We start from the raw sequence: 25,461 nt of genomic DNA, 5'->3' as shown, positions 1-25,461 counted from the left end.
GGTATACAGCAGTGTCTCCAGTGCTGAGCCATGGACCCCCCAACATTACCAGTATGTGTGTGTGCACCCCAGCCCTTCCCCATACTGGACCCCACTCTGTGAGACGCAGACAGCACGCAAAGGGACACAGAGACATGGATGCAGAGTCAGCACTAGTTCAGTGTCATGTTTATTAATGTGACATCTGGAGGGATGGGGACAAGAGGAGGCGACAGGCAGAGGCGGATGATGGGGGCACAGTGGGGGACATCTGAGTGGGAAGTGGGGGCTGCTGCCACCAGCAGCGGCCCAGGGGGACAGGGAGGGTGAGGAACCACCGTCCTCACATCGCATCCCCAGTGGGACTAAGAGCACTCGGACCTGTTCAGGCTCTTCGTGACAGTGGAGACTTCGTGTGTGACCTTGCAGGTGTAGGTCTCGTGGCTTGACCAGTCGCTGGCAGTCAGTGACAGGTAGCTGCTGGCCATGTACTGGTCGTTGCTCTGCCGCTGCGCCAGTGTGGTCTCGCCAGTTTTGGGGGAGCCATCGACCTCCCACTCCACAGTCACCGGTCTGGGGTAGAAGTCGCTTATCAGGCACACCAGGGTGGCCTTGTTCTGTTCCAGCTCCTCCTTTGATGGCGGGAAGATGGTGAGGGTGGGGGCCACCTTGGGCTGGGCTGCAAAAGAGAGGCAGAGCGGCCACACGTGTGTGTATGGGTGTGCATGTGTGTGTGCATCTGTACAGCAAACACACCCACCCAGCCGTACCTATTTTCATGGATGTTACACGTGCATATACGTATATGCACATGTATATACATATATATATGAATATGTATATGTATATGCATATATGCATTTTATATTGTAGTTTTTTCTACAGATAAAATATATCATAGATATATAATCTATACACATAATATACATCTATAAAAGTTACATAAAGCATACAGCAGACTACACATATACATATAAATGTGTTATATCTTATATACATATCCATAATAAATCTATATAATATATATAAATTTTTAAATATATAAGCAATTTTATTTTGTATACATATATATTTTTTTTATATATGCACACATAAAATTTCAACCACATGTATTTGGGTGAATCTGATTCAGCTTTGGAACTCTGGTTAACTGCCACAGTCCCCTTTCTTTCCTGCTGCAAGGCTACTTTTAAATTTTAATTAAAGTTTTAAAGAAAAGCACTCAATTTTCTGGCTATTTCTGCCTCAAGACGTTCAGACTTGCCTCAGAAAAAGTACAATTAAAAATTGCCACGAGGAAGGCAAGATTTACTCTTTCTCAGAGCGTTCATCCAACAAATTACAGCCAAATCTTTATCTATATACACATCTATATCTTCATTCACATCTACACCAGAAAATGGGGGAGAACTGCCCCATTAAAAACTTTCCACTGAGGATTTGCTCAACTGCACTTGTTTTTGGACTTATGCCCTAGGTAATTTGGATCAGATTGGGTTTTTTTCAGCCAATTTTTTCTAAAAATCAAAAAACATATTTTTCTCTCTCTCTTTATATATATATAATATTTTATATATTATATATATTATATATATATTTATATATTTTATATATATTATATATATGTATATAAAAAAAAAAAATCACAAAATATTCCTGTCAGTTTTTTCAGCAGAATAACCTTTGATTTTTGACAGCGCTTACCTGGACAGTGTGCTTGAAACCTCAGAAACATTGAATTTCACCCAAGGACACTGTTTCAGTGACACTTGGGCTCCCCATGGCACTGGAGCCAACCAAAGTCCCCAGTGAGAGACCAGACCGGGGACGGAGGTCTTTGTCCTTCGGACTAAGAGGGAAGGACTAACAACTCACAACTAATTTCTTGACAAAGACAAAAACTTTGTCTTCTGATCAACCTAAACACAATTTCTGAAATCGTGTGTCAGAGACAGACCTCAGGCACATTTTCTGGTCAAATTTTAAGAATTTTCCATTGACAAAATAAGCCCAAGTCCTCCACGGCGCACGCCAGAGCCCTCCTGGTCGGCAGGGACAAGACTCAGGCCAGGCTGCCGCGCTGAGCGCCCGTCCCTGCGCTGGGGGCAGACCCCAGCCTGCCGCCAAGACTGGGAAAAATCCCCAAATCGCCAAAAATCGACCAAATGTCACAATTTCACAACAACAGGGGAAGAAAGACCGAGACGAGGTCAGCGACTCACCTACGACGGTCAGGGTGGTCCCGGGCCCGAATATACCACACAGTGATACGGAGCAATGCAAAAACCTCCCACTTCGTGGCAGGAGCAGCTCTGGGTCCCGTGGAGGTGGCAGGATGAGGGGACCGGTCAGAAGTGATGGGATGGCAGTGTCCTGATGGACACTGAGGGACTGCAGATTTCAGAGAACCAGAAGACACTTGCAACAGCACAGAGCATTCAGACTGTACAACCTTCTTTCTGCAAACCAGGGAAAGGTGCAAGAGCACATTTCAGTGTGGCTAGGCAGACCAAGGATGTACTGCCACAGCCACAGCTGGATAAAACAACAAAACCAACCAAAAAAACAAAGCCTGTGAAGAGCCCAAGCACCCACTTGGTGCTGGGGAAGACTGTAAGTGAACACAGAGCAACTTGCTGAGGATGATCAGTTGATTCCTGAGGTCCACCAGGGAAATACTTGCAGTTATACACGGCCATACAGAAGCAGCCTAAGCAGTGGCCCATGCCCAGCCTCATGAGTGGCTGAGCCCTGCTGCTTGCTGTAAATCACGGAGCGCAGATGGTGTTCGTGCACCCTCCTCATCTCTTCCAAGGGATTTCCAGTAGCTGTGCCATTGTTGGTCAAGGTCTTGACTGAAGGCATGTCAACTTGCCACAAGCACCCACCAAAAAATGTTCTTGCCTGTCAGCCAGTTTAATGCAGCCCCTCCAATTCAGGCCTGTCTGTTTTGATAGCTTTACTCTCGTTGATGTTGTCCTTCCAGCTCATTGGGCCCAGCTTTATCCCAGCGCTGCACCACTGCCCTGTCCCTGCTGCCCACATCTCCCCCAAGAGAGGAAAAGAAAATGTGAAGAGGATGTTGACGCCTAACCAGAGCTGCTAGAGCCAAGGCACTGGCTTAAAAATGAAGTGACAAATGTGCAAATGTTGTGGTTTGTGCAAGTGGTTATAGAAAGCAGCAGAGTTGGTGAATCTCCTGAGTCACTAGAAAATGAATGATGCATCAAAGATTTTGTGGTTGGAAGCACTTTCTGTTACAAATGTTTGGTTTTTCTCTGGGAAGGCTTAGGTGCAACTGATTGGTGCAAGTGACACAGACTCATTGAAACTGAATGTGCAAAGTATATAACTGAAGTATGTGATGCCATATGCTATGGATAAACAGTTTCTGGGTATTTCTGAGACTTTTGTGGGATTTCAGTTTGATTTTAGGGGAGGATTCTAAGGGTACTCAGAAGTCCAGCTCTTTTCCTCAGAGGAATGCATGTAAGAGAACCAGTGCTGTGCTGATGTACCAGCTGAGTAGTGGTGGCCCTCCAGCAGGGACTGGGCAGGTGGTCTCAGTAGGAGCAGGGGCAGATCAGGAGCTTCCAGCCCAGTGCATGCAGGGAACACTGCAAATTGTGGATGTAGGATTGGAGGGAAGCAGCCAGCAGGGGCCAGGGTACAGCCTGGCAGCACAAGAGGACATGGGCCCTGCAGCACGGGGCAGAGATTGAGGTGGGACTTCTGAGACAGACAGTAAAAACCACAAGCTGCTCCTTGCACTGAAAAGGAGGTTTTTGTATCATTTCCCCATTGCTTTGTGTCACCGTGCAGCAGTACTGCTGCCGCCGTAGCCACCACAGTAATAGACAGCCTCGTCCTCGGCTTGGACCCCAGTGATGGTTAATGTGGCTGTGGAGCCGGATATGGAACCGGAGAATCGTGAAGGGATGTCTGAGGGTCTGTTGGTGTTGCGATAGATCACAGTGACAAGGGCACTGCCAGGTGACTTCTGCTGGTACCAGCCATAATAGTTGTTACTACCCCCGGTGCAGGTGATCTTGACGGTGTCTCCCGGGTTCACTGACAGCGAGTCCGACTGAGTCAGTGCTGCCTGCACCAGGGAACCTGGAGAGGGAGAGGAGAGAGGGGAGAAAACGGCCATCAGCGATTGCCCGACACGCACAGCCCTCCCCGCGCAGCAGTGGGACAGAGCCCCGTGCCCAAAGTCCCCGACCGGGCGCAACGAGTACCTGAGCTGTGGGCGAGCACCGCCAGGAGGAGAGGAGCCCAGGCCATGGCGCAATCCCAGTAGCTGTGTGTCCCCACGCCGATGGGGCTGCGCTGTGGACCTCGACGCCCTTTTATACCCGCGTCCTTCCGCAGCACGCCCCCCATGCAAATAACTCCCTGTGCTCCCAGCCACGTCCTACGCCTCTCCCCACACCTCCCTGCCCGCTCCTGGCCCAGCCCCTGCACTGTGGCACAGCGGGGTTGGCCAGGCGTTGCAGCGGGGACACGTGGCGGCACCCAGGCGCTCAGCAGCCCTAAAGTGAGCCCAAAATGCTGTGGTACCAAAGTGCCGGGGAGAGCCGGACCAGCGGGGCATGGTGAGAACAAGCCATGGCTCCCTTCGTAGAATCACCGAATCACCAAATCACCAAAGTTAGAAAAGACCTCTAAGATCCTCCAGTCCAACCATCCACCTATTATTTTCCATTAAACCACATCCTCCACTACAACATCTAAATGTTTCTTGAACTGCTGCCTGCAGCGCTGCCCCATTTCACCCTCAGACATGTGATGCCCTGCCCTGGGCATGCTGGGTTTTAGCAGGTGGTAGTGCCTGAGCAAAAAAGGCCCTGGGGGCTGGCAGGACCCTCAGCAGCAGCAGTGCAGCCAACAAAGGGCTTGTACTGGAAAGGAAGCTCTGTTGTGAAGGCCTCAGAGCATCACTTATCCATGGGATTACTGCTTTGGGGCAGGAATGAAACAGCTGAGTAGAATTATCCAGCGGTGGCACCAGAGTCACTTGGCAAAGGCTGAAATGCAGGGAACAACCAGAATGTAGAATGGTTGGGCTAAGAGGGACCTCAAAACCTACCCAGCTCCAAGCCATGCCAGGCAGGGACACCTCCCACCAGAACAGGCTGCCCGTAGCCCATCCAGCCTGGCCTTGGGCCCTGCCAGGAAGGAAGCATCCAATACTTCTCTGGTGAAATTGTTACAGTGCTTCATCACCTCTGAGTGAAGAATTTCTTCTTCATAGCTAACCTAAATCTACCCTCTTTCCATTTTAAACCATTTCTCCTTGTCATATTGCTACAGGTCCTTTTATAAAGTCCCTCTCCACCTTTCTCATGAGCCTCCTTTAAGCACTGACAAGCTGCAGGGAGGTTGCCCCAGAGCCTTCTCCAGACCCAGCTCTCGCAGCCTTTCTTCGTAGAAGAGGTGTTCCAGCCCACTGATCATTTTTGTTGAACACTGTTCGATAGAGCAAAACACTCTTTTTTGCTGCAAGGCTGATCAAACGTTGGAACACGTGTCCCAGATAGCTGTGAAGTCTCCATCCTTGGTGACCTTCACAACCTGCCTGGGCAGATCCTGGTCAGCCTGCAGCAGCTGCCCCAGCATGGAGCAGGGTGCAAGGAGACGATCTCCAGCGGCTCCACCAGCTCCAGCCATTTGGGGCTTTCCCCAGCCCCAGCACCTGCACTTCTTCCTCTTTGCTCTGCTGCTCTCTTGCCTGGGCTCACAACCCTGGTATCAGCCCCATCTCAATGCCTTCCCCTCTCTCCAGGCCTCTGTCTGCCTGAACAACAGAGCCCTTGGTCCCAACACCATGTCCCACACAGAGGCCAATGGGCCGGGGTCCCAGGGGTGATATCCCCGTGAGTGGCACAGAGGAGATGTCCTACAATAGGTTCACAGGCAGCACAGCCTGATCCTCCACACAGGTTGCTCAGTGACCACGTCCAAGTTGCAGCAGCAGGCACCTGAGGAGCCCTGGAACCTCAGCAGCTCCATCTTCCATTTCCCTGTTGCTAGAACTCTCTATGGCCATGGCCAGTGCCTCTTTCTCTGCCAGAGCAGTAAGAAACAGCTTTGTCTTGGGCTCCTGTGAAGATTAACATGACCACAGAGCAGAGCAGGTCTCTGTTGGTGCCAGGGTTATGGTCTGAGCAGAGCTGAGCCCTGGAGCACTGTTCATGCACAGGGTACTGCCATTACCCCAGGCAGGTGCTGCTCAAGCACAGCCAGAAGCCCCCACTACTACCGATGCCTGCAGGTCTCCCCAGGCACGTGCACACACCCCGGCTGCCAGGGATGGCTCAGCAGCCATGTCTGCCCTGCTTATGGGCTGTTGGGTATTTATGCACCAAGCTTGCCCAAGGCCTGGCTTTTGGCCACCTTCAGGAGGAAGAAACCAGCATGAGGCAGAAGCAACACTGCAACAGCAACACAGGGAGGCAAGATGGGTGGGCAGCAGGAGATGGGGTCCAGGGGCTATGTGCAGTGCAGGGCAGGGACAGGGATGCTGGAACCATCCCCTCCCTGAGTGATGGGCACAGTCCTGAGGCTCTACAGGAGGACAGAGCAGGGCACCTAGCGTAGCCACCTGCAGCACAGCACTGGGCCATGCCTGGGACTTGTGTCACCAGAATAATGGCACAGCAAAGGCTGCCAGCTGCTCCCTGAGATGTCAGGTCTGTGTATCCATTACTCTGCATCACTGTGGCACCAGTACCGCTGCTGTCTTCATTCCCACAGTAATAGACAGCCTCGTCCTTAGCTTGGACCCCAGTGATGGTTAACGTGCCCGTGGAACCAGAGAATTGTGAAGGGATACTTGAGGGTCCCTCATCATCATAGCAGATCACAGTGACAGAGGCACTGCCAGGTGCCTTCTGCTGGTACCAGCCATAGTTGTTGATAATCAGATTCTGATTATCTTAGATGTGGGTGTCTTGATATCCCATATGTGATTGTGGGCACAGGGCCTCATCCCACAGCCTGGGGAGGGCTGTGTGTGTCAGACACTGCCCAAGCTCCATTTTCTCCCCTCTCTCCTCTCCCTCTCCAGGTTCCCTGGTTCAGGCAGCGCTAACTCCGCCAGCCTCGGTGTCAGCAAACCTGGGAAGAACCGTCAAGATCACCTGCTCCGGGGGTTACAGCAACTATGAAGGCTGGCACCAACAGAAGACACCTGGCAGTGTCCCTGTCACTGTGATCTATGATAGCAGCAGCAGACCCTCAGACATCCCTTCACGATTCTCCGGTTCCTACTCCAGCTCCACGGCCACATTAACCATCGATGGGGTCCAAGCCGAGGACGAGGCTGTCTATTACTGTGGTGGCAGGGACAGCAGCATCACAGCAGTAACACCACTGCCAGGTTTATGCTGCTGTAAATGTGATGCCTGTTAACCGTGGATAGAGTTGGGAACCCTCACTACCAATCATGCCTTCAGGTCTCCTGGGGCATCCTCACAGGAACAGCAGAGACTGACAACTGCTCCCTGTGATGTTGTAGTGGAAATGCTGAGTCACAGCCTGCAGCAGTGATTGAGCACCTGGTAGAAAGACAGGGCCAACCCAGGGGAACTCAGGTGCATGCAATGTACCTGAGTGACCTGGGTTCTGGCTTCACCCCTTCCCAGACCTCATTTAAGGGTTGGCAGTGGAGGTGTGGGTACTTTGCTGGTGATCCCTGTGTTCTTGAGGTCTTCTAAAGGTAAGTAATTTTTATTTATCTGTTTTTGTGGCTGCTGCGTTTGGGTTTGTTCTCATTTGCTGTAGCCTACAGTTGTGATGGTCTGCTTTTATTGCTTACTTCCCATCCACTTGAGTGCTGCTCATTACAGATGTACAAAAGGTTATGTATCATTTTTCACTGCTCTATGTCACTGTGATACCAACATAGCTGCTGTCTATGCTCCCGCAGTAATAGACAGCCTTGGCTTGGACCCCAGCGATGGTTAATGTGGCTGTGGTGCCGGATATGGAACCGGAGAATCGTGAAGGGATGTCTGAGGGTCTGTTGGTGCTGCTATAGATCACAGTGACAAGGGCACTGCCAGGGGACTTCTGTTGGTACCAGCCATAGTTGTAGCTACTCCCAGAGCAGGTGATCTTCGTAGAATCGCTCAGAGTGATTTGGGCTGGAAGGGAGCTTTAAGACCATTTAGTTCCAATGCTTTAGGCAGGGTCACCTCCCCCTAGAACAGATTGCTCACAGCCCCATCCAGCCTGGCCTTGAATGCTTCCAGTGAGAGGGCAGCCATAGCTGCTTTGGGCAACCTGTTTCATTGTCTTGCTATCCTTACTGTAAAGACTTTCTTGTTATTATCTAAACTAAATCTACTCTCTCCCAGTTTAAAGCCATTTCTCCTTGTCCTGTTGCTACATGTCCCTATAGAAAGTCCCTCCCCAGCTTTCCTGTAGGCCCCCTTCAAGTACTGGAGGCCACTGAAAGGTCCCCTGGTACCTTCTCTTCTCCAGGCTCCAAAACCCCAGGTCCCTCAGCCTCTCCTGTAAGGGAGGTGCTCCAGTCCTCTGATCATCTTTGTGGTCCTCCTCTGGACCTGCTCCAGCAGCTCCATGTCCTTTTTGTGTTGGTGGTACCAGAGCTGGATGCGGTACTCCAGGTGGGGACCCACGACAGTAGAGCAGGGGGATGGAATCGTATCAAATCTTGATGGCTTACTGCAGTTTTACTGACAACAAGGTGCAGCAAGCCTTCCCAGGATACCAGAGCTGTGGGCAAGGGCCACCAGGAAAGGAGCCCAAGCCATGGTGCAATTCCTACAGCTGTGCATCCCAGTGTTGTTAGGGCTATGCCATGGACCACAACTCACTCTTAAAAACTGCCCACTATACAGGACCCTATGATCACTATTAGCTCCTACTGCAGTGCTCTCCCTGCTCACTATGCTCTTTTTCTTGGCTCACAGGAGCTGGCTGATCATGGTTAGCTATCACTGAGTTCCAAATTGGGGAACAGTGACACAGTGAGATGGACAACTCAGTTACTGACCTGAGTTCAAAATGGAGGCTTTCTGCACTTACTGACTTAAAGGCTGATAAGGGCTGTGGGGCTGAGGCAGATTTGTCCTCTCTGTGTGGCCATGTTTGTAAATGCTCTATACCTAGATGTATGAGATATCACTCTGCCACTTAGCCACATTGTACCCATCCTTGCAAAGACACAGCAATTTGTCATCCCCAGCCCTCCTCCATGGAGCTGCCTCTGTGCTGGGATGCTCTGGGCCAGGTTCTCATCCTTTAATGTGCCTGTGGCCATGGCTGAAGTCCCTTCTCCTTTAATAGTGGTGTTCCCCATCCCACTGCTGCTTGGGAGGGCTGTGTGTGTGTCAGGCACTTCTTGAGCACCATTTTCTCCCCTTGCTCCTCTCCCTTTCCTGGTTCCCTGGTGCAGGGAGCAGTGCCTCAGCTGGCCTCAGTGTCAGCGAACCTAGGAGAAACTGTCACGATCACCTGCTCTGGGAGTAGCAATGCTTATGGCTGGTACCAGCAGAAGTCACCTGGCAGTGCCCTTGTCACTGTGATCTATGGTAGCACCAACAGACCCTCAGACATCCCTTCACGATTCTCCGGTTCCAAATCCGGCACCACAGCCACATTAACCATCGATGGGGTCCAAGCCGAGGACGAGGCTGTCTATTACTGTGGGAGCTACGACAGCAGCGGTACTAGTTATGGTGATCCAGAGAGATATTGCACTGAATTGATGTATGCTGTGGTGGGACAGAAGGCATTTCTCTCTGCCACACTGCAAAGGCACAGCACTGTGCCATCCCAAGCACCGCTCCCTGCTGCTGGTGTGGCATGGCTGTGGCTGAGGTCCCTTCTCCTCCACTGGTACTGTTCCCTGGTCAATCGCTGCCCTGTGAGGGCTGTGTGTGGGGGGCACTTGCTGAGCTTCATTTTTCTCCCCTCTCTGCTTTCCCTTTCCAGGTTCCCTGGTGCAGGCAGCACTGACTCAGCTGGCCTCAGTGTCAGCGAACCTGGGAGAAACAGTTTCCACCGACACCCACATCTGTTCCTGGATTAACAACTGTTATGGCTGGTACCAGCAGAAGTCACCTGGCGGTGCCCTTGTCACTGTGATCTATTCCGACACCAACAGACCCTCAGACATCCCTTCACGATTCTCCGGTTCCTACTCCGGCTCCACAGCCACATTAACCATCGATGGGGTCCAAGCCGAGGACGAGGCTGTCTATTACTGTGGGAGCAGGGACAGCAGCAGTACTGGTTATGGTGATCCAGAGAGATGTTGCACTGAATTGATGCCAAGTCTTAAAAATGCCAGCAGAAGTGGGATGGGGCCCATTGCCCAAAGACCCCAGCTGGGCATAGTGGATCTTCCTAGGGCACCAGAGCTGTGGGTCAGCACAGCCAGCAGGAGAGGAGCACAGGCTGTGGCATTACCCCAGCAGCTGCCCATCCTCATGGCAATGGGTCTATGCCATGGACTCAAACTCCTTTTCATATCCTGGACTGCCCACAACACAGCCCACTCATGCAGAAGCTGCCCTCCCAGTGGCAGCTCCCATCAGATGCTCCCCCTGCCCAATGCAGCCATTTCCCTGGACCCCTGAAGACCAATTGTGGTTAGTTGTCACTAGGGTCAGAAGATGAGGCTGTGGTGGCTAATATAGCAGCACTAATGCTGGTACAGAAACAGAGGAAGATGCAGAACTGAGCTGCAGACCTGAGTTAAAAAAGACCTGAGTTAAAAACAGAGGTCTTCTGCACTTGCTGGTTTACAGCTGAGCAGGCCTGTGGGGCTGAGGCAGATTTATGTCTTTTCTGCATGGCCATGTCTGTAAATGCCTTCCTTGGTGTACCTACCTGTATGAGAGGTTACTCTGGGTACTAAATCACATTAGACCTGTCCCTGAAAAGGCACAGCTCTGTGTCTCCCCTCCACCCAGCCCTGCTCCATGTTGCTGCTGCAAGGCCCAGCCTCCCACTGCTGGAGCTGTCTCTGTACTGAGCTGTTCTGGTGTGGGCTCTGTTCCTGCAATGTGCCACCACCATCAGAGTGGAAGGGACCTCAGCCACAGCTGTGGCACACTAGAGAAACTCAGCAAGGAGCCCCCCAGTATGGAGGCAGCTCCAGCAGAAATAGGACAAGGGCATCAGCTGCTACAGGCAGGGCTGGGCGTGCTGCAGTGCATCTTGTTGGGATGTGCTCAGGACACTGCACAGCAACCCACGTTGCAGGGCAAGGAGTGTAGGGCTGTGGTGGGGACCTGTGCCACCATCAAACAGAGACAGCTAAGACTGCCAGCTGCTTCTTGTGCTGACAGGAGGTTTGTGTATCACTTCCTCACTGCTGTGTCGCCATGGGACCAGCATCACTGCTGCCTTCACTCCCACAGTAGCAGTCAGGCTCAGTGATGGTTAATGTGGCTGTAGAGCCGGACTGGGAACCGGAGAATCGTGAAGGGATGTTCGAGGGTCTACTGGTGCTAGCATAGATCACAGTGACTGGGGTGCTGCTGGGTGACTTCTGCTGGAACCAGCCATGGTTGTTGACAATCCTGTGCAGGTGTTGGTGTCCTGCTACCATATTTGTCCCTGTGGAATCAGGTGCCTTATCTGACAGCCTGGTGCGGGCTATGTATGTTGGGTACTTGCTGAGCCCTATTTTCTCTCTTCTCCCTCACACAAACCTGAAGGGAGAATGCGAAGTGAACAGAGCCAGGCTTTTTCCAGTAGAATCCAGCAGCATGACAAGAGGCAATGGCACAGAATGCAGAGGTTCTGCCTGGACGGAGCCAGGAGTTCTTAGTCCTTAATCCACAGGTAACATAGCACTGAGAGGTTGCCCAGAGAGACCGTGGAGTCTCCTCCTTGGAGATCTGACAGCCACCTGCACACAGGCCTAGGCACTGTGCTGTTGGTGTTGCCACTTAAGCAGAGGTAGGAGCAGATCACAACAATCATCCTGACCTGAAAGATTCTGCGGCTGTGTTTCTCTTCTGGCACAAGAGCAGCCAGCCCTGCTCTATGCCAGCAGCCCTGTGCTATGGGAAACATACCCTCTAAGTGGAGAGCTTTGGCCTGGTTGCTCAGGAGCCCACATGCTCCTTGCTGTCAGTGCTGGGGTGTGATTTTTGCCCTGCCATGTATAGTCCAGGGCAATGAGGGAAGGGCCTGAGTGGCACGGCTGAGTGTGAACCTGAGAGAGAAAGGCAGGAAACATCCATTTTTTAATTCAAGGCTGTACTTCAATTTCATACCTCGCTGTGTCACTACCAGCAGTACCGCTGCTGTCCCAGCTCCCACAGTAATAGACAGCCTCGTCCTCAGCTTGGACCCCATCGATGGTTAATGTGCCCGTGGAGCCGGAGTAGGAACCGGAGAATCGTGAAGGGATGTCTGAGGGTCTCTCGGTGTTTTCATAGATCACAGTGACAAGGGCACTGCCAGGTGACTTCTGTTGGTACCAGCCATAACCATAGATGCTGTTACCCCTGGAGCAGGTGATCTTGACAGTTTCTCCCAGGTTTGCTGATACTGAGGCTTGCAAGTCACTGCTGCCTGCACCAGGGAACCTGGAGAGAGAGAGAGGAGTGAGGGGCTTATTGTGGGGGTATTATAGATTAAAGTGGTATTGTCAGGAGTCTTCTACTTGTACAAGTCATAGTTGCTGTTAACCACGAAGTAGAAGTTGGGAATGTTCTGTGTATGCCTGTGTGCTCAGGGGTGACCTCCCCACGAGGAGGAGGAGGGCTGTGTGTGTCAGGCACAGACTGAGCCCTGTTTTCTTCCCTCTCCAGGTTCCCTGGTGCAGGCAGCCCTGACTCAGCCAGTCTCAGTGTCAATCTGCTCTGGGAGTAGCTACAGCTATGGCTGGTTCCAGCAGAAGTCCCCTGGCAGTGCCCTTGTCACTGTGATCTATAACAACAACAACAGACCCTCAGACATCCCTTCACGATTCTCCGGTTCCTACTCTGACTCCACGGCCACATTAACCATCACTGGGGTCCAAGCTGAGGAGGAGGAAGCTTGCATGGCAGTGTTGATCATAGTGGTGGTGGCCCAAGGACAGTTTCCCTCCTCCTTGTTGCTGTGTTCTTCCCTGCATGGGCAGAGCTGTCAAGGGCAGTCAGTTCTGCCCTCTGGGACCACAGCTGTTGTGTTGTTGCCTTTGCAGAGCCTCATTCATGTTCCTGTCCTATTGGGGTCTATGACAGCAGCTTTGTGGATATAAAAGCACAGGGAGACATGCAGTGACATGATGTCTAGGGATAAAAATGGCAGCCTTCTGTCTGTCTCCATTATGGCTGTGTTTGAGGTCTTGTCTCTTCCTGCCAGTGGTGTTCCCTGTCCCATGCTGCTGGATGGACAGTGTGTGCTGGGGAATCTCAGGGTGGCTCTGGGGGCAGCACCCACTGCTGTGGTTAGAAGGAGCAGAAGGCATGGCAGGGGTCTTGCTGGGAGAGCTGGTGCTGGCAGGATAGTGGATGCCCCAAATGGAAGAGAGGGACACAGCTATGGCCATTTTTGATGAGGGGTGTCCAGAATAGAGCAGTGCATCCCAGTGCCTCAGACATCTCCTGTGCCACACAGTGTGAAAGGGAGGGCATCCATAGCCATGCGGATGGAGCAGGAAACTGTTGCACCCACAGTTCTGCATGGCCAAAAGGAAGATGGACAGAAAACAGTTGTATTTATGTCAGTTCCTTTTAATCATTGTCACCACACAGCACTGGAGCAGCATTCCCAGCTCCCACAGTAATAGACAGCCTCGTCCTCGGCTTGGACCCCATCGATGGTTAATGTGTGCGTGGAGCCGGATATGGAACCGGAGAATCGTGAAGGGATGCCTGAGGGTCTGTAGGTGTTATCATAGATCACAGTGACAAGGGCACTGCCAGGTGTCTTCTGCTGGTACCAGCCATAATAATAACTGCCAGCAGAGCTGCTACCCCCGGAGCAGGTGATCGTGACGGTTTCTCCCAGGTTTGCTGATGCAGTGGCTGGCTGAGTCAGTGCTGCCTGCACCAGGGAACCTAAGGATGGACAAGGGCAATGGGGTCTATACCCAGTATCACCCTCGTTCCTAGAATATTATTTGGGGTAACAGTCAAGGTCCGGGCCATTCTGACAGGACAAGGGCCTCTTGAATTCCCATCACAGTAATTCCCACCATGTTCTCACTACATACTGTCAAAATACAGCATAGCAGCTGTTCAGTCTCCACAGTAATAGACAACCTTGTCCTCAGCTTGGACCCCAGTGATGATCAGCTTGTGCATGGAGCCAGATGTGGAACTGGAGAATTGTGAAAGGATGTTTGAGGGTCTGTTGGTGTCACTATGGATCACAGTCACAGCACCATTACCAGGTTTCTCCTGGAACCAGCCATACTGATGGCTACTCCAAGCGTGACCAATCCCTGGTCTTGATGCAGGGCCCCAGGCAACGCCTGCAGGAGCAGAAATACAGCGAAGCCATGGGACCTGATGTGCAGGTCGAAGGAGAGCAGTAGGAAGGAGGGGAGACCCTAGAGCCAGGCTGAGAGGAAGCAGCAGAGAAAAAACTTCTTTGTCTCACTACCCCAGGGATCGGTGTCATCCTCAGGCCACCATTCCTGTCATTGCCACCGCAGTAATGGGCAGTGTTGTCTGCAGCTTGGACCACAGTTACAGTTAATATGTTAATGTGGTAATGTGATAATTCATGTGTGTGGGCCTTGACTGGACCCCCAAAGAATTTTAAGAGAATGCGTGTGGGTCTACCAGTGTTAGCATGGATCCCAGTGTAAATCGTAGTAAATCACAGTGACAAGGACACTGCCAGCTATCTTCTCCTGGTACCAGCCATAGATGATGTTAATCCCGGAGCAGATGTGGGTATCCTGTTGTCCCATGTGTGTCTGTGTGCTCAGCAGCCTCATCCCTCTGCTAAATGAGGATGCTGTGCATGTTGCGAGCTCACTGAGCCCCATTTTCTCTCCTTCTCCAGGTTCAGGCTGGTGCAGGCAGCACTGACTCAGCCTGCCTGGGTGTCAGCAAACCTGGGAGAAACTGTCACGATCACCTGCTCTGCCACTAGCAGTAGCTATGGCTGGTTTCAGCAGAAGTCACCTGGCAGTGCCCTGGTCACTGTGATTTACTACAACAACAGACCCTCGAACATCCCTTCATGATTCTCTGGTTCCAAATCTGGCTCCACAGGCACATTAACCATCACTGGGGTCCAAGCTGAGGATGAGGCTGTCTATTACTGTGGGAGCTTGGACAGCAGTACTGATGCTGGTATAGTGTCACTGGGAAATGAGCAACTGATGGATTGATCAGGATTAAAAATAGAGGTTTTTCACCCTTGCTGGTTTACAGCTGAGCAGGCCTGTGGGGCTGAGGCAGATTTATGTCTTCTCTGCGTGGCCATGTCTGTAAATGCCTTCCTTGGTGTACCTACCTGTATGAGAGGTTACTCTGGGTACTAAATCACATTAGACCTGTCCCTGAAAAGGCACAGCTCTGTCTCCCCTCCACCCAGCCCTGCTCCATGTTGCTGCTGCAAGGCCCAGCCTCCCACTGCTGGAGCTGTCTCTGTACTGAGCTGTTCTGGTGTGGGCTCTGTTCCTGCAATGTGCCACCACCATCAGAGTGGAAGGGACCTCAGCTACAGCTGTGGCACACTAGAGAAACTCAGCAAGGAGCCCCCCAGTATGGAGGCAGCTCCAGCAGAAATAGGACAAGGGCATCAGCTGCTACAGGCAGGGCTGGGCGTGCTGCAGTGCAGTGCATCTTGTTGGGATGTGCTCAGGACACTGCACAGCAACCCACGTTGCAGGGCAGGGAGTGTAGGGCTGTGGTGGGGACCTGTGCCACCATCAAACAGAGACAGCTAAGACTGCCAGCTGCTGCTTGCGCTGACAGGAGTTTTGTGTATCACTTCCTCACTGCTGTGTCACCATGGGACCAGCATCACTGCTGCCTTCACTCCCACAGTAGCGGTCAGGCTCAGTGATGGTTAATGTGGCTGTGGAGCCAGACTGGGAACCGGAGAATTGTGAAGGGATGTTTGAGGGTCTTTTGTTATTCCAATAGATCACAGTGACTGGGGCGCTGCTGGGTGACTTCTGCTGGAACCAGCCATAAGCACTGCTACTGCTACCCCCGGAGCAGGTGATCTTGACAGTTTCTTCCAGGTTTGCTGACACCGAGGCTGGCTGTCTGTACTGCCTGCACCAGGGAACCTGAAAAGGAGAGAGGGAAGAAAATGGGGTGCAGCAGAGAGTCCAAGGGAGGGCCACCAAGGTGCTGTAGGGATGCTTGGGGAAGAACCTGTGCTATGCTGATATATCAACTGGGTGACTGTGGCCCTCCAGCAGGGACTGAGCAGTGAGAAACTGTTGCCCCAGTGCATGCAGTGGACACTGTGTGTCTAAATAGTGATGTAGAAAGACAGGGAGGCAGCCAGCAGGACCTGGTATGCAGCCTGGCAGCACAAGAGGACCTGAGCCCTGCAGCATGGGGCAGAGATGGAGATGGAACTACTTAGACAGAGACAGTTAAGGGCATTAACTGCTCCTTACACTGAAGGAGACTTATGTGACTTCTGAGTCACTATGGTACCAGTACTGCTGTCTGCACTCCCACAGTAATAGACAGCCTCATCCTCAGCTTGGACCCCATCGATGGTTAATGTGCCCGTGGAGCCGGATGTGGAACCGGAGAATCATGAAGGGATGTCTGAGGGTCTCCTGTTGTTGTAATAGATCACAGTGACAAGGGCACTGCCAGGTGACTTCTGCTGGAACCAGCCATAAGCATAGCCACTGCTACCCCCGGTGCAGGTGATCGTGACGGTTTCTCCCAGGTTTGCTGACACTGAGGCTTGTGAGTTACTGCTGCCTGCACCAGGGAACCTGGAGAGGGAGAGGAGAGAGGGGAGAAAATGGGACTCAGCAAGTGCTTGATGCACACAGCCCTTGCCTGGCAGCGGTGGGATGAGGAACACCACCATTGCAGAAGAGACCTCACAGTCATCCATGCCTCTTCAGAAGCTGGAGGATGGAGCTGCCAGCAGTAACAGCAAACATGGTCTGGGCATGACACAGTGCAGTGTCTTTGCAGGGACAGAAAGAGGTGCCTTCTATACCCAGAAGCTCCTCTTGCACCACAAGGTACAAGAGGTAGGCCATTTGCAGACAGCACTTTGCAGAGAGGTCAGGAACCTGCTTCAGCCCAGCTTGGCTGTGAGACAGATGAGCAGAAATCCTCCATTTTCAACCACTCTGTATGCCTTTTTTTCCCCACGTCTCCTTATCGCCATACCAGGATTACTGCTGCTGTCGTAGCCACCACAGTAATAGACAGCCTCGGCTTCGACCCCATCGATGGTTAATGTGTTTGTGGAGCCGGATGTGGAAGCGGAGAATCGTGAAGGGATGTCTGAGGGTCTGATGGTGTTCCTATGGATTACAGTGACGGGGCACTGCCAGGTGACTTCTGCTGGTACCAGCCAAAATCATAGCTATCCCCAGAGCAGTTTCTCCTGACGGTTTCTCCCAGGTTTGCTGATACTGATTCTGGTTGAGTCAGTGCTGCCTGCACCAGGGAACTTGGAGAAGGAGAGGGGAGAAAATGGGACTCAGCAAATGCCCAATTTGCACAGCCCTCCCCAAGAAATAGCGGGGGAGGGAGTGCTATCATTGGAGGAGAAGGGTTCACACCAATTGGAGGGTTAGAGCCCAGCCTGGAGCATCTCAGCACAGAGGCAGCTCCAGCAGGAGATAAGGGCTCACAGCAGCAACAGGGAGCAGGGCTGGGGCTAACAAACTGCTGTGCCTTGCTAGGGACAGGTACGATGTGGCTAAGTGCTAGAGTAATCTCCCATACATCTAAGTACAGAGAGGAGGGCATTTACAAACATGGCCATGCAGAGAGAACGGAAACCTGCCTCAGTCCCACAGCCCTGGTCAGCCAAAGTCAGTAAGTGCAGAAAGGCTTCCATTTTGAACTGGGGTCAGTAACTCAGTTTCCCATCTCCCCGTGCCATTCTACCACCATAAGTGCTGTTTCCCAAGTCATCACAGTAGTACATATGCTTGTGCTCATTTTGGACCCCAGTAATTGCTAATCGTGATTAGTCTTCTGGGATCAAGGAAAATGCCTACAGTAGGCAGGGGGAGCATGGAATGGGGGGGTGGCCAGTGTCCATCAGTGCCAGCTTTGTGCTGTAGAAGGGTGGGAGGCTAAGAGGGAGTTGGAGTCCATAGCACAACTGTTGGAGTAACACCATTCTCCTGGTGGTGGTCACCAAGGTCACCTGGGCAGTTGACCTGGGCATAATCACTGTGTGCAGCTGGGGCCTTATGGGCTTGGGGCCCCTGACCCACTGCTTTGCTGGGAAGGCTCTGTATGTCAGGCACCCACTGAGACAGTTTTTCTTTTCCTCTCTCCACTCCCTTTTCAGGTTCCCTGTGCAGGCAGCACTGACTCAGTCAGACTCGCTGTCAGTGAACCCAGGAGAAACCGTCACGATCACCTGCTCTGGGAGTAGTAGCAGCTATGGCTGGTACCAGCAGAAGTCACCTGGCAGTGCCCCTGTCACTGTGATCTATTGGAATGATGAAAGACCCTCAGACATCCCTTCACGATTCTCCGGTTCCACATCCGGCTCCACAAGCACATTAACCATCACTGGGGTCCAAGCCGAAGACGAGGCTGTCTATTACTGTGGGAGCTACGACAGCAGTGCTGGTTATGTTGGTTGCAGCACTGCAGGGTGGAACTGGAGAATTGTGATGGGATGTTTGAGGGTCTGTTGGTGTCGCTATGGATCACAGTCTCAGCACCATTACCAGGTTTCTCCTGGAACCAGCCATATTCATGGCTACTACCAGAGTGACCAACCCCAAGCCACAGGGGCCCGGGCAATGCCTGCAGGAGCAGAATGCAATGAAGCCCTGGGACCTGATGTACAGATCGAAGGAGAGCAGGAGGAAGGGGGGAAGGCCCTAGAGCCAGGCTGAGAGGAAGCAGCAGAGAAAAAGAGAACCTTTTGAACATGCACGGTCTCATTGTCTTAGGGATCAGTGCCATCTTCTGGCGCTGGGTGTTGTGTGTCAGGCACTTGCTAAGCCCTGTTTTCTCCCCTCTCTTCTCTCCCCCTCCAGGCTCCCTGGTGCAGGCAGCACTGATGCAGCCACAGTCAAGGTCAGTGAACCTAGGGGAAACTGTGAAGATCACCTGCTCTGGGATTAACAGTGCTTATGGCTGGTACCAGCACCTGGCAGTGCCCCTGTCACTGTCATTTATGGTAACACTGGGATACTCTCAAGCATCCCTTCACTATTCTCCAGCTCCACAGCCACATTAACCATCACTGGGGTCCAAGCCGAGGATGAGGCTGTCTTACTGTGGGAGCTACGACAGCAGCATTCCTGCTGTTATAGTGACATGGAAGTGAGGCAGAGATCACAGCTATAAGCAAAGGTTTTTTGTTGTTCTCTCTTATAGCTGATCAGACTAATGGGACTAAGGCAGATGACCATCCTGAAGATGGCCACAGTTCTTTATGTCCTCCCTGCTGTGTTTTTTGTTGCAGGTGATTCTGGGGACAGAGCACCTTGTCCTCCTACAGCTGTTTGGGTGGAAGATATCTTCATGATCATAAAACTGAACCATCAGCCTGTTACGAGACCCTTCAATAACTCATCTCTTGTGCCTCCACTAATGCTTTGGGTTGTTATGACCTAAGTGCAGAACCTGGCCCTTACCCTTCTTGAATGTCAAGGGGTTGGACATAGCTCATTGATCTTGCCTATCCTGCTCTGTCTACAAGGCCTTCCTACCCTCAAACAAATCAATACAGTTTGATGCCTAGCAATAGTGTTTGTAATGTCATGTCAAACAAAGGGGAGTCCTGGGGACTATCTGTGCTTACAACCTGCCAACTGCTTCACGATGATTGAACTCCAGCTGTAGCCATTCCCACAAAGGATGGGCAGGCACTATGCCCAGCCCTCGTCCTTGCTGCTTTTCTGATGTTCTGTGTTTCAACCATGCAGAGCTTATTGTAGGCACGTTCCTGTTCCCTCCCTGCGGTCATGGCTTTGACTGTTCTCACTTCCATGCCCTAGGGCACTGCAGAAGTAGACATCACAGCTATGTTTCCCTGTGTCACTATACCAGCATCACTGCTGTGGTAGCTAAACAAACTAAACAGCCTCATCCTTGGTTTCAACATCAGTAATGGTTAACTTGCTCTTGAAGTTAGATGCATAAAGAGAATCATAGCGGGATGCCTGATGTGCTCCTCCTGTTGTTATACCACACAGTGACAGAGGCACTGCCCAAGATTATCCGCTGGTACCAGCCATAACCATAGCCACTGCTAGCCCTGGAGGAAATGATATTAGCCCTGGAGGAAATGATATTTATGGTTTCTCCAGCATAACGGGGAGATTAACCTCCCATACAATGTCGTAGAACAGGTAAGATGTTCAAGGCCATGGCTATGCAGGGAGAAACTTGGCTGAGTGGCACAGCCCATCACGATCCTGAGGGAGAAAGGCAGAAAACATAAATTTTTAATTCACAACTATCTTTCTTTCACATCCCCCTGTTTTACTACCAGCAGTACTGCTGCTGTCCTGGCTCCCACAGTAATAGACAGCCTCGTCCTCGGCTTGGACCCCATCGATGGTTAATGTGTGCGTGGAGCCGGATATGGAACCGGAGAATCGTGAAGGGATGTCTGAGGGTCTGTAGGTGTTGCGATAGATCACAGTGACAAGGGCACCGCCAGGTGACTTCTGCTGGTACCAGCCATAATAGCTGTTAATCCAGGAACAGATGTGGGTGGCAGTGGAAACTGTTCCCAGCCCTGATAGGCGGTTTGTATATCACATCTCCATTGCTCTCTGTCACTGTGGTACTAGTACTGCTGCTGTCTTCATTCCTGCAGTAATAGACAGCCTTGTCCTCAGCTTGGACCCCAGTTAATGTGAGTGTGGAGCCCAAACTGGAACTGCAGAATTGTGGGGGGATGTTCGAAGGTCTGTTGGTGTTAAGATAGATCACAGAGAAAGGAGTGCTGGCAGAGGTATTCCTCTGGTGCTCCCTTAACAGTAGCTGCCATAGTAGCCACTACTCCCAGAGCAGGTGATCGTGACGGTTTCTCCCAGGTTCGCTGACACTGAGGCCGGCTGAGTCAGTGCTGCCTGCACCAGGGAACCTGGAAAGGGAAAGCAGAGAGGGGAGAAAAATGAAGCTCAGCAAGTGCCCCCCACACACAGCCCTCACAGGGCAGCGATTGACCAGGGAACAGTACCAGTGGAAGAGAAGGGACCTCAGCCACAGCCATGCCACACCAGCAGCAGGGAGCGGTGCTTGGGATGGCACAGTGCTGTGCCTTTGCAGTGTGGCAGAGAGAAATGCCTTCTGTCCCACCACAGCATACAATAGAGAGGCCATTGATAGACTGTGCTCTGCAGAGGGAACAGGAACCCACCTCACCTATACAGTCCAGCTCAGCCAGGAGAGAGAAAGGCTGTGTGTGTTGGGCACTCACTGAGCTCCATTTTCTCCCCTCTCTCTCTCTCTCTCTCTCTCTCTCTCTCTCCAGGTTCCCTGGTGCAGGCAGCACTGACTCAGCCAGCCACTGCATCAGCAAACCTGGGAGAAACCGTCACGATCACCTGCTCCGGGGGTAGCAGTAGCACTGCTGGCAATTATTATTATGGCTGGTACCAGCAGAAGTCACCTGGCAGTGCCCTTGTCACTGTGATCTATAGCAACACCAACAGACCCTCAGACATCCCTTCACGATTCTCCGGCTCCATATCCGGCTCCACGGCCACATTAACCATCGATGGGGTCCAAGCCGAGGACGAGGCTGTCTATTACTGTGGGAGCAGGGACAGCAGCACTAGTGCTGTATGGTGACAGTGATTAACTGGAGAAGAGAGAGAAAACTTGGAACTGTAGGAAGATTTTTCTGTCCTTCTTCCTCTTCTATGCGCAGAATTACTGCAGTAAGCATGTTACTCTTACCTCCACATGGCCGTGGCTATGAATGCACTCCCCTTCATGCCACAGCAGAGGTCTGAGGCACTGGTATGTGTTGTTCTGCTTTGGACACCTATCATCAAAAATGGCCATAGCTGTGTCCCTCTCTTCCATTTAGGGCATTCACTATCCCTGCTAGAGCCAGCTCTCCCACCAAGACCCTTGCCCGTGCCTTCTGCTCTTCAAAACACAGGAAAACCAGGCAATACCACCACAGGAAGAGGAAAAAACCTCAATAAAAGTCATAATGGAGAAGGGCAGAAATCTATTATTTTTAGCTCTGTACAACAGTTCACTCACCTCATCTCCCCATTTCTCTATATCAGTACTGCTGCCGCCGTAGGCACCACAGTAATAGACAGCCTCGTCCTCGGCTTGGACCCCATCGATGGTTAATGTGGCTGTGGAGCCGGAGAGGGAACCGGAGAATCGTGAAGGGATGTCTGAGGGTCTGTTGGTGTTAGCATAGATCACAGTGACAAGGGCACTGCCAGGTGACTTCTGCTGGTACCAGCCATAATAATAACTGCCAGCATAGCTGCTACCCCCGGTGCAGGTGATCGTGACGGTTTCTCCCAGGTTCCCTGACAGTGAGGCCAACTGAGTCACTGCTGCCTGCACCAGGGAACCTGGAGGGGAAGAGAGAAAAATGGTGCTCAGTCAGTGCCCAACATGGACACTCCTCTGCATGCAACAGTGGGAAAGAGAACACCACCATTGAAGGATAAGAAACCTCAGCCATGGCCACTAGTACATTGGAGGATGAGGGCCCAGATCAGAGCATCCCAGCACAGAGACAGCTCCAGCAGGAGAATGGGGCTCAAAGCAACAACATGGAGCAAGGTTGGGAACGATATGGTGCTGTACTTTTGTAGGGGCAGGTACAGTTTGGCTCCGGACCCAAAGTAACCTCCCATATATCTAAACACACTGAGAACATTTTCAAACATGCCCACATGGAGAGGACAGAAATCTGCCTCAGTCCCAGCCCTACTAATCCGTAAGTCAGCAAGAGCAGAAAACCTCAACTTTTAACTAAGGTCTGTAACTCTGTTCCCCACTGAGTCACTACTCCTCTGCTTCAAACCCAGTGATGGCTAGGCTAGCCATGAGTGCGGTAGGAGCACTGCAATGGGGGTTGCTACATACTATCGGGGCTAGCTTTGCATGGAGAGGCTGTGCTAGGGGCAGCTTGGGGCTTAAGAGAAAATGATGGTCTGCAGCACAGCCCCATTGGTGTGGGGACACACAGCTGTTGTGATCACAGCACTGTCTTGGTCCCTCTTCTGACAGCTAAGGTGAACAGGGTAGACTTACCGCATGCAGTTGGGGACTTCGGGCATGGGGCTCAGTCCCACTGCTGTATGCTGAGGACTGAGTATCAGCCACTCACTGAACCCTATTTTCTCCACTCTCTCCCCTCCAGGTTCCCTGTGCAGGCAGCGCTGACTCAGTCGGACTCGCTGTCAGTGAACCCAGGAGACACCGTCAAGATCACCTGCACCGGGGGTAGCAGCAGCTATTATGGCTGGTACCAGCAGAAGTCACCTGGCAGTGCCCTTGTCACTGTGATCTATACCAACACCAACAGACCCTCAAACATCCCTTCATGATTCTCCAGTTCCCTCTCCAGCTCCACGTACACGTTAACCATCAGTGGGATCTAAGCTGAAGACGAGGCTGTCTATTACTGTGGTGGCTGGGACAGCAGCAGTAGTGCTGGTGTAATGACACGGGGAGATGTGGGGTAACAAACAGACTGCAATTCAAAACCAAGGCTTTCTGCCCTTGCTGAGTCATGGCTGAGGTAGGATCCAGTCCTTTCTGCCAGGCTGTACATGTAAGTGTCCTCTCTTACTGAACCTTTTCAATCAGTAATCAATTCTGGGTCCGGTGCCTCATTATCCCCATTCCCGCACAGGCACAGCACTGCGTTGTTCCCATCCTCAATGCCTCCTACCACGGGTGCCAGCCACTCCAGCTGCCACCCCCGGAGCAGGTGATCTTGACAGCTTCTCCCAGGTTTGCTGACACCGAGGCTGGCTGAGTCAGTGCTGCCTGCACCAGGGAACCTGGAGAGAGAGAGGGGAAAAAAACAGGACTCAGTGAGTGCCCAACTCACACAACTCTCCCTGCACAGCAGCGCAACGAGGAATACCATCAGAAGAGAAGAGACCACTGCCATTTTGGAGGATCAGAGCCAAACCCAGAGCACCCCAGCATGGAGGCAGCCACATCAGGACTACAGGGCAGACAGCATAACTCGGAGCAGAGCTGGGAATGACACTTCTCAGAGACAGAGAGGAGTGCCTTCTATCCCCAGAATGCCCTCATGCACCACACCACACAACAGAGACCATTCACAGACAGTGCTTTGTATAGGGGACAGGAACTCATCTCACCGTACAGCCCAGCTCAGCCATCAGAGAAAAGGGCACAAAACCTCCATTTTTAATCCCTGACCATTTTCTTGTCACCACAGTAATAGACATTCTCATCCTTGACTCAAACCCCAGTTAACATGTTAACAAAGCCACATGTGGAACCAGAAAAGTATAAAGAGATACCTGAGGGTCTCTCGGTGTTCTGATAGATCACAGTGACAGGGGCACTGCCAGGTGTCTTCTGCTGGTACCAGCCATAGCTGTTGTCGCTACTCCCAGAGCAGCTGCACATGTCCACTTCTCTGCACTCTGGCACTGTTAAACACCACCACAGCCATGAGCAAGGGCCTAGGGCTAGCAGAAGCACTTTGCCATCCTGCATTGCAAAGCATTTGCAGAAGCAGCCTTCTCTGAGATACCTGAGGGTCTCTTGGTGTTCTGATAGATCACAGTGACAAGGGCACTGCCAGGTGACTTCTGCTGGTACCAACCATAGTTCTCGCTACTCCCGGAGCAGGTGATCTTGACTGTTTCTCCCAGGTTTGCTGACACTCAGTCCAGCTCAGTCAGGGCTGCCTACACCAGGGAACCTGGAGAGGGAGAGGAGAGAGGGAAGAAAATGGGACTCAGCAAATGCCTGACAGCCCTCACCTGGCAGCAGTGGGATGAGGACCACCACCATTGCAGAAGAGACCTCAGAAGAGACTTCTGAAGCAACATCCATGCCTCTTCAGAAGCAGGAGGATGGAGCTGCCAGCAGTAACAGCAGACACAGTCTGGGCATGACACAGTGCTGTGTCTTTGCAGGGACAGAAAGGGCTGTCTTCTATACCCAGAAGCTCCTCCTGCACCACAAGGTACAAGAGGGAGGCCATTTGCAGACAGTGCTTTGCAGAGTGGGCAGGTACCCACCTCAGCTGTACAGCCCAGCTTGGCTGTGAGACAGATGAGCAGAAATCCTCCATTTTTAATCCCTTTATCTACCCTTTTTTCCCCCCCACATCTCCCTGTATCACCATACGGGAATTACTGCTGCTGTCCCA

The 25,461-nt window shown here is 52.0% G+C and overlaps 1 protein-coding gene, 1 long non-coding RNA gene and 3 gene segments (V, D, J or C); 3 read left to right on the top strand and 2 right to left on the bottom strand.

The window, feature by feature from the left end:
* Positions 1-139: 139 nt before the first annotated feature.
* LOC125701779 (Ig lambda chain C region-like) lies at positions 140-24,725 on the bottom strand. The segment is given in 5 exon segments: positions 140-658; positions 2,202-2,239; positions 16,595-16,629; positions 20,642-20,721; positions 24,602-24,725. Coding segments are annotated over 5 exon segments (576 nt in total).
* Positions 6,443-11,164, top strand: LOC125701879 (uncharacterized). Its single transcript, XM_048964433.1, has 4 exons — positions 6,443-6,446; positions 7,052-7,363; positions 7,598-7,702; positions 9,946-11,164. Exons 1-4 carry the CDS (start codon positions 6,443-6,445, stop codon positions 10,590-10,592), a joined length of 1,068 nt encoding a protein of 355 aa, XP_048820390.1. The 3' UTR covers positions 10,593-11,164.
* On the top strand, positions 12,289-17,481 carry LOC125701783 (uncharacterized). Its single transcript, XR_007380359.1, has 3 exons — positions 12,289-12,395; positions 13,847-13,883; positions 17,462-17,481. It is a non-coding gene; the product is annotated as an uncharacterized LOC125701783 (long non-coding RNA).
* Positions 17,891-19,104, top strand: LOC125701878 (Ig kappa chain V region 2717-like). The segment is given in 2 exon segments: positions 17,891-17,937; positions 18,436-19,104. Coding segments are annotated over 2 exon segments (606 nt in total).
* LOC125701706 (Ig lambda chain V-1 region-like) lies at positions 20,732-24,532 on the bottom strand (the record flags this gene model as incomplete). The annotated part of the segment is given in 3 exon segments: positions 20,732-20,801; positions 24,004-24,106; positions 24,442-24,532. Coding segments are annotated over 3 exon segments (264 nt in total), but the record flags the coding sequence as incomplete, so codon positions are not given.
* Positions 24,726-25,461: the final 736 nt, after the last annotated feature.

The sequence above is a fragment of the Lagopus muta genome, chromosome 17 (assembly GCF_023343835.1).
Source record: "Lagopus muta isolate bLagMut1 chromosome 17, bLagMut1 primary, whole genome shotgun sequence".
Lineage (NCBI taxonomy): Eukaryota > Metazoa > Chordata > Aves > Galliformes > Phasianidae > Lagopus > Lagopus muta.
Note: the sequence above shows the minus strand (reverse complement) of the source record. Positions and strands in the feature narration are given on the sequence as shown.